Source organism: Monopterus albus, unplaced genomic scaffold (assembly GCF_001952655.1).
Source record: "Monopterus albus unplaced genomic scaffold, M_albus_1.0 scaffold42.1, whole genome shotgun sequence".
Classification (NCBI taxonomy): domain Eukaryota; kingdom Metazoa; phylum Chordata; class Actinopteri; order Synbranchiformes; family Synbranchidae; genus Monopterus; species Monopterus albus.
This window is the reverse complement of record NW_018127922.1, coordinates 1,616,352-1,631,247: the sequence shown is the minus strand read 5'-3', so window position 1 is coordinate 1,631,247 and position 14,896 is coordinate 1,616,352. Positions and strand designations below refer to the sequence as shown.

General features: G+C 39.6%; 1 protein-coding gene across 1 annotated transcript in view; it reads left to right on the top strand.

Moving 5' to 3' along the window:
- The window catches only part of nsg2 (neuronal vesicle trafficking associated 2), a 36,952-nt gene extending 26,825 nt beyond the window's left edge, over window positions 1-10,127 (top strand). The window contains exons 3-4 of the mRNA XM_020599864.1: window positions 6,517-6,627; window positions 8,657-10,127. Coding sequence (XP_020455520.1) covers window positions 6,517-6,627; window positions 8,657-8,854 — 309 coding nt within the window. The 3' untranslated portion in view covers window positions 8,855-10,127. The remainder of the gene's footprint in view (window positions 1-6,516; window positions 6,628-8,656) is intronic.
- The last annotated feature ends 4,769 nt before the right edge of the window (window positions 10,128-14,896 follow it).

The window sequence follows — 14,896 nt, the reverse complement described above, 5'->3', positions numbered from 1 at the left end:
GAACTGAGACTGGGAGTTGGTTCCATAGGAGAGGAGCTTGATAGCTAAAGGCTCTGCCTCCCATTCTGCTTCTGTGGACTCTAGGAACCACAAGTAAACCTGCACTCTGAGAGCAAAGTGCTCTGTTAGGATGATAAGGCTCTACGAGGTCTTTAAGATACGATGGAGCCTTGTCATTAACATTACTCTGGCTGCAGCATTTTGGATTAGCTGGAGGCTTTTTAGGGAATTATTGGGATATACTTATAGTAAAGAGTTACAGTAGTCCAGCCTGGAAGTAACAAATGCATGGACCAGTTTTTCAGCATCACTTTGAGACAGGATGCTCCTGATTTTTGCAATATTGCGTAGGTGAAAGAAGGCAGATCTAGAGACTTGGATTTTGTGTGATTTAAAGGACATATTCTGATCAAAGATGACTCACAGGTTCCTCACAGTAGTACTGGAGGCAAGAGCTATGTCATCTAAAGTAACTATATGATTAGACAGCAGATTTCTAAGGTTTTCAGGCCCAAGCACAATAACTTCAGTTTTGTCAGAGTTTAGAAGTAAGAAGTTGCAGGTCATCCAGGCCTTTATGTCTTTAAGACATACTTGAAGTTTGACCAGCTGATCTGATTCATTAAGGTCTTTTCACACTGAAGGTGAATTTTTCGTGCATTTTTTTCCACACATCAATAATAATTTTCCAAAAAGTATTCTGTCAATTAACACTTGCACATCAGCGATGGAATATCACTGAACGAAAGGTCACAATTTTTTTTTCACCCCAAAATAAAATGTTTTTACTTTGTCGCCTGCGACAAAAACACGTGACCAATCACAACGCAGCTTGCTGGAAAGTTACAATATTGTAAACGCATGATCCACCAGTCAGCTAAACCTATCTGAATCATTCATTAAAGTGGTCTTCAGTATATGTCTTACCTTAGACATACAGCCAGCGGCTACTCCAGGTTGATCGGGTAATTGTAATTGCTCTCTTCTGTCTCCTCAAGTGCTGTGACAGTAGCAGCAAATCCTCAAATGTTCCCATGGACACCCTTAAGTGGGTCCAAAAACAACCGCAGTACACATTCAGCCCCTGCAACAAGCAGTAAAACCTTCCAAGCTTCCTTTTTATCAGTCTAGGATGCACTCCTTGTATTTAGCAGAACCAGCGCCTGCATGTCATCGTCGCTTGATGTGGACTAAAAAAAAAACTATTTTGTATCACTTATTTCACACTCTTGGTGTGAAAAGACCTTTAGATGATAAAACGGATGCTTCTCACATCTACACACTAAATATAAAACTACCAGAAGCAGGGAAAACAATACATATTATTTTTCAGTCTGTATCGAAGCCAAAGTGTAAAATCAACAGTTCACCATTTTACAAGCTGTTATGTACAAGATGTATTTGTTGGCTGGTAGCAGTAACTTCTTGAGTCCCCACTCAAAACCTGGCCCTGGTGTCAATCTTACCTACAGTAACTCTCAAACTGTTCCTTTTAAGTTCTCTGTAAGATAACAGGTTTCTTCTAGGATGTCATCTTTACAGCATATTTCTTACAAGTTCACTGTTTTGTGCTGCAAATACACAACAGTGAACTTGTGAGGCTTCACTTGACAGCATAGAATACCACACTATATGCGTAAAAGGGACAAGATTTGAGACAGTTTAGTTTATTTAGCTTATGTATTTTGACACTGATTTGCCAGTTTCGGTTGAATCCACAACAATGCTGGTAAAATGTATTTTCAAATGCAATCACAATGTGTTTTTTCCATCGGCCATGTTGGCAGACTCCGTGAATGAAATCCCAGTGGGCACAGTCACCTGCCACGCAGTCAATCCAATCTTTAATGATGGAGCCAATCGTTGTTAAGGACACGTTGTTCTTTACCCACATTACAACAGCATGTTGCGTGTCTACCCGCATGCATTATAAACAAACATCTGTCTGTTATCAGTGTCACACAGCAAACAGGATGATGGTTGTGTTGGTGGTGACACAGCTGTAGGACGTTGGTGATGTGGGTGGGAGAAGCTTCCATGCTGAGAGATATCGGAGCCTTGAATTGACCAGAAAAGCTTCATTCTATTCAGTTGTATTTTGTTATGTTCTATACAGTTTACTGCTGCTCAGTGTGAGCACATATAAAAGTATTATCTTATCAAAGAGGAATGTTGCATCAGACCAGTCGATACTGGTGGATAAACGTATGACTCCACTTCATGTATGGAGGGAGTCTTCATCCGTGAGCTGTAGCATTGCCCTGACGACCTTGCAAGGTTTACTGCAGAGTTCAGCCACATTATGAATAATGGAGAAAGGTCAGGGTTGATTTTTAATGGATTTATACACTGCATGGCTGTGGCTGCATCAACACAGATTTCAGAGTGATCGTTTATTTCACAAAGGGCGGGGTATGTTCTTGCTTGAGCTGCTCTTGTTGTGTTGAAGCTACAGTTGTTAAAGTATCATCAAATGTTAACATAGGCTATACAATGCCAGATGTAATCCCAATAATCTGTTTCATGTATGTACAATGTCATGACCGAATTTTAAGCATTATTATAGAGTGGTCAGATTATACATTCCATAGGAAGCTGTTTCATTCCATAAACAATCTCTTACTTCAGTGGCTGACAAGTAATTCAAATGCATATACGAAGACATTCTAAATTTCTTCCATTTTAGTTGTGCAGAAGAGTAAATCTCCTCAGGTATTAGCAGCTCAATTTCACAAGCAGAGTGGGGTCTCTACATGCATAAAACACTCATTGCTCACTCCATGACATGAGAAGCTTTACTTAATCCCTCTTCTTAACAAGCCATTTCATGAACATCACTTTCAAATTGAGGTAATTTCAGTCCTGTTGCTGCTATGGAACGCATGACTGTTATAACAATAAATGTGTTCTTTTAATGCAATTTATTAAGACTGTCAACAGCAGCTGAGGCTGAGAGGTGTGCCCTCTAAGATGACACCAAGTGAATAGGCGCTTAGCTTGCGTGTCCCTGTCCACCCCCATAACACTGATGGAGACTAATGATCACACCCATGTGTAATTGCGATGACATCTCACTGTGACAGATCACATAGAGAGCAGTAAATCAGGAAGGGCTTTAACACCATCCTCTGACTGGAAATGGAAACACTCCAGTCCAGATATTACAAAATATGGCACGAGGGCATATTTGGATATTATAATTAATGTGTGTGCAACATTAGATGTACCTGGATACTGTAGGACGCAAATTCTGGCTCAAGATGTTACCAAGACTAAAGAGATGGTACTGTAAAAGGACAAATTTGAATCTGACCCTGTGACAATAAAGAAGGAGTTGTGCAGTTATCTTGGTGTGAGTTTTGATAACAGATAACTTTGGTCTGTTGGAGGAAGCCGGAGCACCCGGAGAGAACCCTCACAGGCACAGGGAGAACATGCAAACCCAGAACCTGAGAGGCGACAGCGCTAATCACTGCGCCACCATGCTAAAGAGCGGATTAATAAAATACATAAGAAAGCAAATAAACAAAATCAGGCAGACAGAAATATCAGTGGACTCATTCTATAGTAAAAGGTTGTCTAACATGTCTGAGGATGGTCTAAAGGATGATTATCATCTGTTACATCAGGACATTAGAAACTAACAGCCCCAGCCCTGCTACTCCCTCTCCTTTACAATTAAACAATACAATGCAACAGTCAAAAGGGGGAGACTGCAATAATGTTGAAGGAATACACATTATTAAACATGCACACAGCTCTGTTATAGTTTCATCTGAGCATTTTGTATTTTATATACAGTAATTATGTGAAATAATGTATGTGTAACTTGAAATATGGCTCATGACTAATGTGTAAGTGTGCAGGGGAATGTGCAATATGTAGTGTATTGTTTTTACATGGTGTGGCTTAATGACGAATGTGCAATAAGGCAGTCTCCATAAATGTGGATTCATACATTTGACTTCTGCCTCTATTTGCTCAGACATAAAGCTCATCAAAAATCCACTGATATGCAGCAGATTTGATCCAGATTGTGGCTACAATAAACAATCTCTGGATTCTTGGTGCAGTGGGAATCTAGAGATATTCTTCCATTATGGAAGGTTCTATTTTCAGTTCCCTCACTGGAGTTCTTTTTTGGGGGGGGTGTTTTTTTTTTTTTTTTTTTAGAGTATGTGAAGAAGGCAGACACATTCACAGCCCCACAGGCTAGTAGAATTTTTGACTTTTCAGACAGTACCAATACCCGCAGCTATCATTTACACTTGATTTGCATAATTCTAATTAAATGCTCGCTCAGACGCACCGAATCGGGGAATAAAATGTAATGTAGTAAGAAACAAATCCTTTTATATGTTAAGCTGCTTTGCTACAACATTGTCTAGCTTGCCAGGGAATTAAATATTTTACACCTCAAACCACACAGTATTATTTCCATCATTTTAGATTTGCTCTTTTTTTGGCTGCTATTAAATATTTTTCACACTGAAGATAGATTTAGATTCTTTACAAATGCTTGTCCAAATAAATATCAGTGACACCTAATAATTTCTTCTTGTAAAAACTGACCCGAGCATTTTATTTAATTCCATATTTTTTTTAATCATATATTTTGTTTACAGGAGCTACTGTATGGTTTAATTTGCACAGAGCTGCTTACAGTGTCAGAAAATTCTATTCATAAATCTGTTGCCCATTTCTGTGTTTAATATTCTTCTGCCTCTGGCAGCTGAAAACATTCAGAAAGTAGATGGAAGAGCTAATTCATTTCTCTTGCCTATTCAAGGAGACTGACAGTCAGCACAGGTTTGGGGGCAGCAAGGACATGGATTCAAAAACTCAACCACTAAAATCAACTGTACATGCTGCTCTATCACAAGACCTCTGCATAGAACAGTCAGCAGTGTCGTTATAAAAGTGGAGATGGAGCTGCCATGACAATGAAAATATAAAGAAATAATAAAATTGATCTTTAGATAAAGAATTCTTAGGTTAGGGGTAGCATTACATGACAAATGTCACACTCTGCACAACCAGTGATACCATCTGTTTTAGGATTACAAGATGATTTTATGAGAACTGAGACAAGCCAGCAGTACAGGTACAGTAGCTCACAGTGAGTTTAGTTTTCACCTGTGTAGGACACACGTAGAGTGAAAGGTTGAATTTTATGCTTCACAATCTACTTTGAAGATTGAAGGAGGGTACAGCAGACATTTCTGGCACAACTTCACACACTACTGAGGTGTACAACCAAGGGAAAAACAAACTGGAAAACAAAAAGTCCAGCAACGCTTGCAGTGTTTTGAGCAACTTTAATGTAAAGACCAACATGTTTCGGCAAGGAGCCTTCATCGAGGTCTCTTAAAAGTACTTGCTGAAACGCATTGGTCTTTACATTAAAGTTGCTCAAAACACTATACTGTAAGTGTTGCTTGGCTCTCTGTTTTACAACACTGAAGGAAGGAACAGGACTCAGGCTCCATTTCAGGCAGTTTGCTTTGATGACCTTGAGTGAGATTAATAGCAACACAGACAAACACATGAAACACAGACAGACATTTGCTCTACAAGTGGTTCTTATATTGGCTGCATCCTGAATCTGGTCTACTCTATTTACAGAGCTACGCACACTGGGGCTTCACAGAAAGTTGCAAGCATGGTGAAAGGTCATGTTTAAAATATACAGCACATTTTGCTGGATACAAATGTCTCAGATATTCTTGGTATATGACCAGCACATCCCTGTTGTTGCAATCCAGATCTTATGTTAAGTAAATCTCATCTATAAGATTAAATGAAGTTACTAACATAGAGGGAGGGAACTTGTGGAATGGTGCTATGCATATTCATTTTACTATTATTTTTTTTATTTAACAAACTTAATTAGAAGTCTATATTTACAAGAGATTTTTTTAAAGACAATTTGCATAACGCAGTCAGAACGTGGCTGAAGTCCACTTAGCTGCTTCAGGTTTAGGGCGCTGGTGTTGTGCATGCTGGCTCACTGGGACACGTGAATACACAAGAGCCATTGTTAATGTCATTAGTACATGTAACATCCGTGTTTTCCCTCCTGTGGCAAGTCAAAATGTCTGTTGTGAAAAACAGCCTATTAGAGGTAAAGACAGATAGAAAATTAAAACATGTGAAACAGCAGAGAAAGTTTCATGTTCTACTTGACTTACATGATTCCTTATATTTATAGATCAAGCAGCACAGTGTCTGTGGAAACAAGGTGGCTTTTAATAGTGACACAACCTGAGCCATTCATCATATACAGTAACAGGAACACCTTGCCTTGAGGACAGATTGACCTCAGTCAGAAGCATCTTACCATTTATTATGCCTACACACACACACACACACACACACACAGTCACATACTCCATCTTTCTTTCTTTCTGTCTCATGTTAGCCCTGTAGTACATATATAAACTACATACAATACTCTTTTATTGCTCTGGGGCACATACACACACACACAATGACCGGCATTTGTTCTCCCTCCAGGTGACGATTCTGATCATCCTAGCCCTGGCCTTCCTCGCCTGCATCGTGTTCCTGGTGGTTTATAAAGCCTTCACCTATGACCACGCCTGCCCAGATGGATTCATTTATAAGGTAAAACCCATAAGTCAGATTTTATTTTATAACACACCATCACAACACACCTATCCACAGCCCTGTGATAGTCAGCAGGTAAACAGAGCAGGTGGATTGTGCAGCAGGTTGTAGAATAGCCTCTTCACAGTAAAATAGCCCTGCAACTAACCAACTAACGATTATGTTCATTACTGATTCATTTGTGAAATATATTAGCAAAGCGATCTTGTGACCGGAAGGTTGCCAGTTCAATCCTCAGACCAGTAGGATTAAACCTAGGTGGGACAGGTGACAAAGCAGCGCTTGCCCCAGCCTCAGTAGCGCCACTACAGTGCCCTTGAGCAAAGCCCTTAAGCTCAACTGCTCCAGTGGAGCTGCTAAGTGGTTACAGGTCAGTTTGTGGTTGTACTGGGCAGCGTCCAGCTGTGAATATGTAAAGCTTGATATATGGTTCTGTGTTGAATCAGCGCTGTACATACAATGTAGGTAACACGTAGCCTTGTAGCCTACACCCTAGCCTGACGTGCATCTCTCCTGGCTGAAGTGTCATTAAACAAGATGCTGAATCCTCTCTGCCCTTCACTGCCTCCCCCTCTACTTTCCTTCATATCTAAATAAAGAATCAAAGGTGAGTGCATTGTCCTGTCTCCAATGGGAGGAGAAAGAAAATCTCCTACCCTACTTTTTTTTTTTATTTCTGAGGTCATGTTACATGAAGAAGCTAATAAAGCTTATCAGATGGGCAATCATTAATCAATGATATTAGTGATTTTGTTATAATCAAGTACAATTTTATGCTTTTATTCCTTGACACAGAAGCAAAAGACTCCACTGAGTCCAATCGTACTGTATTTGTCATTAGCTGTGTTGACTATTAGAGGAAAATTGCCAAATTAGATTTGCTGCCTATTTTACAATAATTACCACATTATGATCATTAAACTCTGAAGCCATATGGCCGAGGTAATAAAATAAAATGTCTCATATAGCCATCCTCATCAAATCGCTACCAGATGTTTACTGAATGTTGAGCCTTTCCAGTTTTGCAGTACGTGGATGCAAACAGCTTCTGATTTCTAGCAACACAAGTTTACAGTAGTTCACAGGACTCGGTGAGAGGTCACGGTCACCTTGAAAGTCTGTGTCTCTGGACAAATCCCGTCTTGCACGTGAAACAAATCTAGATTCCAAGGGGCTCTCGCTGAAGTCTGCAGAGCTATTATTAGCAGCCACAGTTCACCAGGTACAAAAGTGTTGATAAACAAGATGCACACCTGTGTACATGGCATATATGCTACACAACTAGACAGACGGTTGTAAATCTATACACACTCAAGCACATGCTTATACAAATCAAAATAAACAGTAATTGAATTTTGATGACAGTATTATGGCCCCCAGTACTGATTAGGTTTCATTTAAAGTCTAATGGTTGGTTTGAACAGCTAATCATTTTTATTCCAAAATTGCAACTTGTACAGGTGCAATTTTCAAAATGCAAGACCCTGAATTTAAGTACAGCTCATCCGTCTAACCTATAACATCATAATTAACAGTACTGAAGAAGCTGCAGCAAGTAAAAGTGGTCAATGGCAGATTAGCCAGCTGTGGTTGATTAACCAGAATGTTCTGGGGAAAGATCAGAGTTTGGGTTAAAAAACAGTATCTACGTGGTTAAGGTTGCGGTAGAGGATCTTCGTTGTCATGGCTACAGTAATAGACAGTTGTGGTTAAAAGAAGCAACACTGACTACACTACCAGCTTGAAATGAGAAACACAGTGGTCTCCTGTGTCAAAGTCCAATGTTTTATCGAATTTTACCAAAGATTTGACTGGAAGGCTCATGGCAACTGCATTATTTTTTCTGATTCTTTCAATGTAGTAGGACTTTAAGCTTACAAACCTGACCTGACCTCTGACTCATAATGGGAAACATTACAATTTAAATCACTGTGTCAATCAGAAAAACTGCATTTCTATATTTTTCTCAAGTCAGGTGCTGAAAACTGTCACAATGAATTAATTTATGAATGTTTCTCCTTGTCAGCACAAGCGGTGTATCCCAGCCTCTCTGGAGGCCTACTACGCTGCCCAGGACGCCAACTCGAGGGGCCGTTTCTACACAGTGATTAGCCACTACAGCATGGCCAAGCAGACCACCTCGCACTCTGTCTCCCCCTGGCTGCCTGGAGGAGCAGGGGGTCAGCAGCACGATGCCAAACCCCCGAGTGGGGAAGGCCACTGAGTTAGCAAAATGGTTTGAGGATGTTGTAAACGCACAGAGGCACATGCAGACGTGAAGAAATAACACAGAGACACAGGCAGGTGGTGACTGAGACCACACACACATATGTAGGACAATATTTAGAAATTTAGACAAAAGAGATGCACACTAACACAGCAGTTGCATATATGATGCCAATATAAAGTGAAAACATGCATGCAGACATAAAAAGACAAGCACATGCTAGGCCATATTTTGATTTGCCATGTCTGCCAATTTATGAGTTATGACGGGCATTTCTCGTTGATCTTTTGCTGTCTTGGGATCATCATCATCTGCTGATACATTCTCACTCTCACAAACACACACGGTCTGCTCTCGCATCACCATGTTTACTACCTTCCTCTAATTTATTATTTATTGACTGTCATGATGTATTTTCATTTTTTACTGTAATGTAATGTAATGTATGGATGTTTTGTATACGATGACCAGGCAACTCTTTGTACAAAGACATGAGTCAGTGCTGAATTTCACACTTCTTCTTTTTGAGATTCTTTGGACATTTTTTATTTCAAGTGCGTATGCTGTAGTTACGTTGTATATCCATTCATGGCCTCTGTTTTTCCTGCCTTTATTGTCCAGACTGCATAACCTCACTCTGTCAAGCACCACACATACAGATCACGTCATATACCAACCCAAAATATGTCAGTATGGTCTTGTATTGCTGTAACACATTTTTAAATACAAAATTTCAGCTCAGAGGAAAATTTTCGATGCCATGTTTGCATCCGCAACATGTCCGGAATTGATTCAATTAAAATTTCCCTCATGGCTGTTTGATAGCTCATATACAGTGACGATGTGCTGTGCTATACATTTTAAATCCTAAAATCCCCCAGTGACCAAGCTGTACATACTGTGTTCAAGCTAGTTTTTTGTGTGTATGCATCATAGTAGCCCCCCCCCAACACGTGATTTACTTGTATATTGCTTCTGCTGCCAGTCTTGTAGTTATGAAATACTGTGCATATCACCGCCTCTTACCAAAACTCTTATTTTCCCATTTTGTTACGTTTATACAGTAGATGGGCTTCAGCTGCAGCAGAGTTCTCCTCCTGTACTGTTGTTTTTTCATTTTGCAACATTGAATCCGTTGTCAAGAGTGCTTTTAGGAGATATTGTGACGTTGTTAGTTGATATGAAGCAATATGTGGTGTAATTTTATCAGTGTGCATCTTTGTCCTTCTTCTCTTGGTTTGAATTCAAAATAAAACAAGCTGTGACCTGTGCTGAGCGTCTCTCTCAGTCCCTATCTCTCACACAATGCCTAATGCAGCCCCAGAGCAGTGCAATGTGAATAACAGTGACAGTGTTTCATACAGCATGTCATGTTGCTGATGATGATGATGTTCATACTCCGACTCAAATTCATATTATATCAGATAGTGCTGTCATGTGCAGAGAAGAGATTTGTGGGCTGTAATGACGAGCACCTGTGATTGACAGCAAAAAAATACCAGAGAAAAAAACCCTTTATCTGTAATGGCTACAGTCTTACATAGTCCTCTGGGGATGGTTGATAAGGTCTCTGTATTTCTTATGTGCAGCACTAACAAGAGTCCTCAGTGAGTCATATGAATAGCTGGTTTTCCTAATTAGAGGCTTGTATTCCATTAAATCCGTTAGCTGCCTGTGTTTTTTCCCTACTGAGGTGTGAAACTCTGCCAAATGATGCTCAGCTTCCATGTAGAGGGAGAAACCAGTGCATGGAGAAAGACAAAAATAAATGGTGTGCAACTTTGAACTAATATAAACATGTGAACCCTTGGTCTGAAATTGTTTCTGAAAATTTCTAAAATTTTGGCATGAAATAGCAATAAAATTCATCAGCTCCGAGAAGTGATGCAGACACCCTATGAATCAATCTGTAAAAAACAAGTCACGCAGCATCCCACCATGTTTCACAGAATCAGACAGATAGTAGCGCAGCAGTACTAGAGGTCTGACCTTGTTAAAGCAGTTCTATCATCTCAGTGCTACTGAAAGGCCTGAAGATAAAAATAAATCAGGGCAATGTAATATTGAAGCATGAGGGAAATCAGTGCATTAGTGGAAGCACTGATATACATTTTATAATAGTAGGCTATAATTCTTCTTCTTTATTGTCTTATTATTATTACTACTTATTGCAATAACACTTGATTGTTCTGGATTTAAACCCTAAGACAACAATTAAACAGTTTGTTGTCATCTGGTGTAGCGGTAAAATACAGTATTTCCAGGCAACATGTGATGAATAAATTGTAAAAGTACTGTTCATAATGGACTACTAACACCATCTGATGTTTATGAGATGCAATAGTTCTTTTATGGCAGAAATATTTATATTGTCTTATTATCCAATTCTACTTGCTACTCATTCATACAGTACACAAGGATATCCCACTAGGTCGTTGAAGGGAAATGAAACAGTAAAATATACTGTACACTAAACTATTATAATAGGACTGGCCAAGTCAGTGCATGTGACTTCCTTCAAACAAACCAACAAACAAACCGACTTCTCACAACAAGCACAGGTTTTTTATTGTATTTATGTATTTTTGGTGTTGCATCCTTCTGGAAAATAAATAAAAGCACCACGTTCGAGAACAGTTTCTTCCCGACTGAAATAAATCTAATTAATGCGATGTATTACTGCTCTTCAGTCCACACAACAGCTATGCACAACAGCTTAACTGTTCTAACACTCACAGTGACAATGCAAACATGCTGCTGTTTCAGTGCTTGTTCACCATGTCAATATTTGCTAATTAGCACTAAACAAAACAGCCGAAGCTGTTCAAAATGTCAACTAAATGTAAAGATAGATGTACTGTAAGACGTTAAAATGCAAGTTAAATCTTGACAAATGATCATAAAAAGACGATTTTCCTGATATTTGCTGTTTTCCTTACTCCTGCGTTGATCACACAACAGAACTGACTCAGAGCCCATATGCACTGGACAGATGGTTGCTTATGTACTGCTTACACAATGCTAACACAACACTGACGTGTTGTGAGCTGGGGCATCAGATGAAGAGAAGCAGCTGGTGACTTCACACAAGCTAGTGAAAGCACACGGCTGTCTATTTGCTTCAAAAGGTCTGCAATGCAAATGGCCGTGGTACACCTTCAGAACTGGCAGTGACTCATGTGAGAGAAAATTAGTGTATACGTCAAGGTACATTCTCCTTGTATGACATCATTAAAAGACAATATAGCATCCTTCTTTTGTGTTGAACTCACTAATTTTACCAGAAATGCTTAAGGTAAAAGCCACTTCTTCTCTCCACACTGCGGAAGCCTATGATCCTCACCAAGATTATTAGACCATTCATTTACAAGACCTTATGGCCCTGATTACCTGCACGGAACAATTGGCAATCAGATATGAGGTGAACAGTGGCTTAATCCTCTCTCTGGCTCTCTAATTATAATGGTAAATAGTTTCCAGTGGCATGATTCATGCTAAATTCATTTCCAGTGCAGGAAAAGCTCAGTGTTGACTGGCAGAGAGGGAAATTAAGCCTGACATCTGAAAATGAATAGTCACATATGTCCATGCGGTCATCTCGCAACACAGGAAGAGATAGTGAGCCTGAAACTTCTCTGTCAATTCAGAGGGGCTGTGTTTGTATCCACCACAGAATAATAATAGCTCACTTTCACTGTTTCTTTTACTTTGTATTCAGAGTATGCTTTTCTTATTGCTCACATTGGCTTCATGTTTCATATTCCAGTTCTCTGTGCCAGTATGTCTCTTTCTTCTTTATTTCAACAAACCCTTTGCTGCTGTCGCCTCTGATCTCCCTCTGCCCTCAGCCACTTTTTGATTCCTCGAAGGATCCACCTCTGATCCAAACAAACCAGACAGAAAACAAATCTTAATAATACTAGAGATGAGTAGTGCTGTTTTACTTGTTGAACTGGTGGAAACAAGTTTTAATACCAAAGCTAGCAAATATATCAGCAACTACTACGTATGTCCATATTTTAATGAACAGTTAGAGATAATGAGTAAAACATTTGTTAAGAGCTATTGTGAAGGTTTTCAAAAAGCTAAAATTTTATTTAAATTGTTGGAATCAAAATATGTGTTTCTGGGTTTGTCTTTTTTGTTTACTTGCAAGACAACAAACCCAGTGCACTCTAGGGAGGTGCACTTTGTTTCTTGTGAATCCTCCATGATGATGAGAAAACATCATTCAGCTCTTAATTACTCGCATAGAATAAGCGAGGGCTCTGACTCCCTGCCTTCCATTCAGTCTCTCATTTTCCCTAAACACACACACACACACACACACACACACACACACACACACACACACACACACACACAGACAGACACACATTTACTAGCACTCAAACATACACCTATATGGCAATCCACGTAATTTGTGCTTGACACCTCCAGCTCTCCACTCAGCTCACTCCCCTGCTGTCAGAGAGAGGCCGTCTCTCAGCAGCTGCCCCTCAGAGGTGTGGAGGCAGAAAAAGAAAGAAGACAAGGAAAGAAGTAGCAGAGGGGTGACAGACCCATGGGGAATTACAAGAGCAGGAGAGGAGGAAGGTACTGTAGATGTTGTGAAAGCAGTACTCAGAAGCTATAAAAGACAGATCTGCACATTGGCAGATGGCGACAGTTTTGTATTCAGATAAAATAGAAATAAAACCTACTGGACAGGCACCAAGCAAAAGCCCTTTTCTGATTTCAGAAGGAAAATATTGTTGAATTTCCAGCACTGAAAAGTGCTCTTGTCTGACAAACATGACCACCCGCCTTGGTGTTCTCAGCCGGTCACAGCCCCACTGGTTAGAACAATATGTGCTGATTTGATTAACAGGCAAGTCAAAACAACATTCAAAAATTAATGCACACTGCCAAATGAATGGAGCCTTCAGCATCTAGACACTAAATCAACTCCTTGTTAGCCATTCTACTCTTCATGCTGTTATTTGTCCCAGTGACTTTGCTGACCCACACTGTCTGGAAACATGCAGAAGGCATCCTGCACAGCGACAAGCTGTAAACAAAACAGACTGATTGTAATACACAAGCTTTTTAACAGAAAAGAATGCATCCCCTTTGTAAATCACCAAAATTTTGATTAATAACTGTCCTTTAATTAAACCTTTATTCTGAGTGAGTGTAACTAATTACATTTATTTTGTAATTTCATTATAGTAACTAGCTACGTTTAACTAGTTACTCCCCAACACTGTCTGGGAGTCCTTCACATGTGGCAGGGCTTTCCTGAGCAGTTCTTGTTTTAATATATAGTGGAGGTTCATTTTAATTAGGATTAGAGTAATGCATTAGTCCTTGAACATAAATAATACATTAAGGTGTGAAATAAACTTATGACCGCTCCTTCACTTCACATGTGGACCTGCCTGCCGGACTACCGATGACGACAGTGAGCATATGTTTTGAAAGGCCAGCACAGTATACTCCAGAAAATATAAAGTGCTTAAGAACATAAAATATTTAACACAACCCACATTGCATTAAAAATGTAGGGTTTCTCTACCCTGACATTACAGGTGATGTATTACTGTGTGTGTGAATAATGTAGCTGAAAGGACTTTGAAATGTCAAAAGTAATATTTAGTTAAGCCTGGTAAATGGGTCCTCATTTTAATTCATTACAAGACTCACTGGGCTTTCCAAATGGACTCCATCTCTCCCTCCCTCCCTCTCTTTCTCTCTCTGTGTGTGTGTGTGTGTGTGTGTGTGTGTGTGTGTGTGTGAGACACCAAAAGCTAAATTCAAAACATCTACAGTACTGGAACAAAGTACAGGGGTGATGGTTATACTATATCTAAAGTAAATGTACTCAGCCATGCCAACTGTGTCATTTGCTAAATTGCATCACATATAAATGTTCTATCTTTGGTGCATTCATGTGTGTGTCTGTGTGTTTGTCAGTACTTTGTTCTGGCCTAGTTTCTCCCACCCATTTAGCAGGATGTCAGTTAAGTCTATGAATCTTTACTGCTGCTGGAGTGTTCC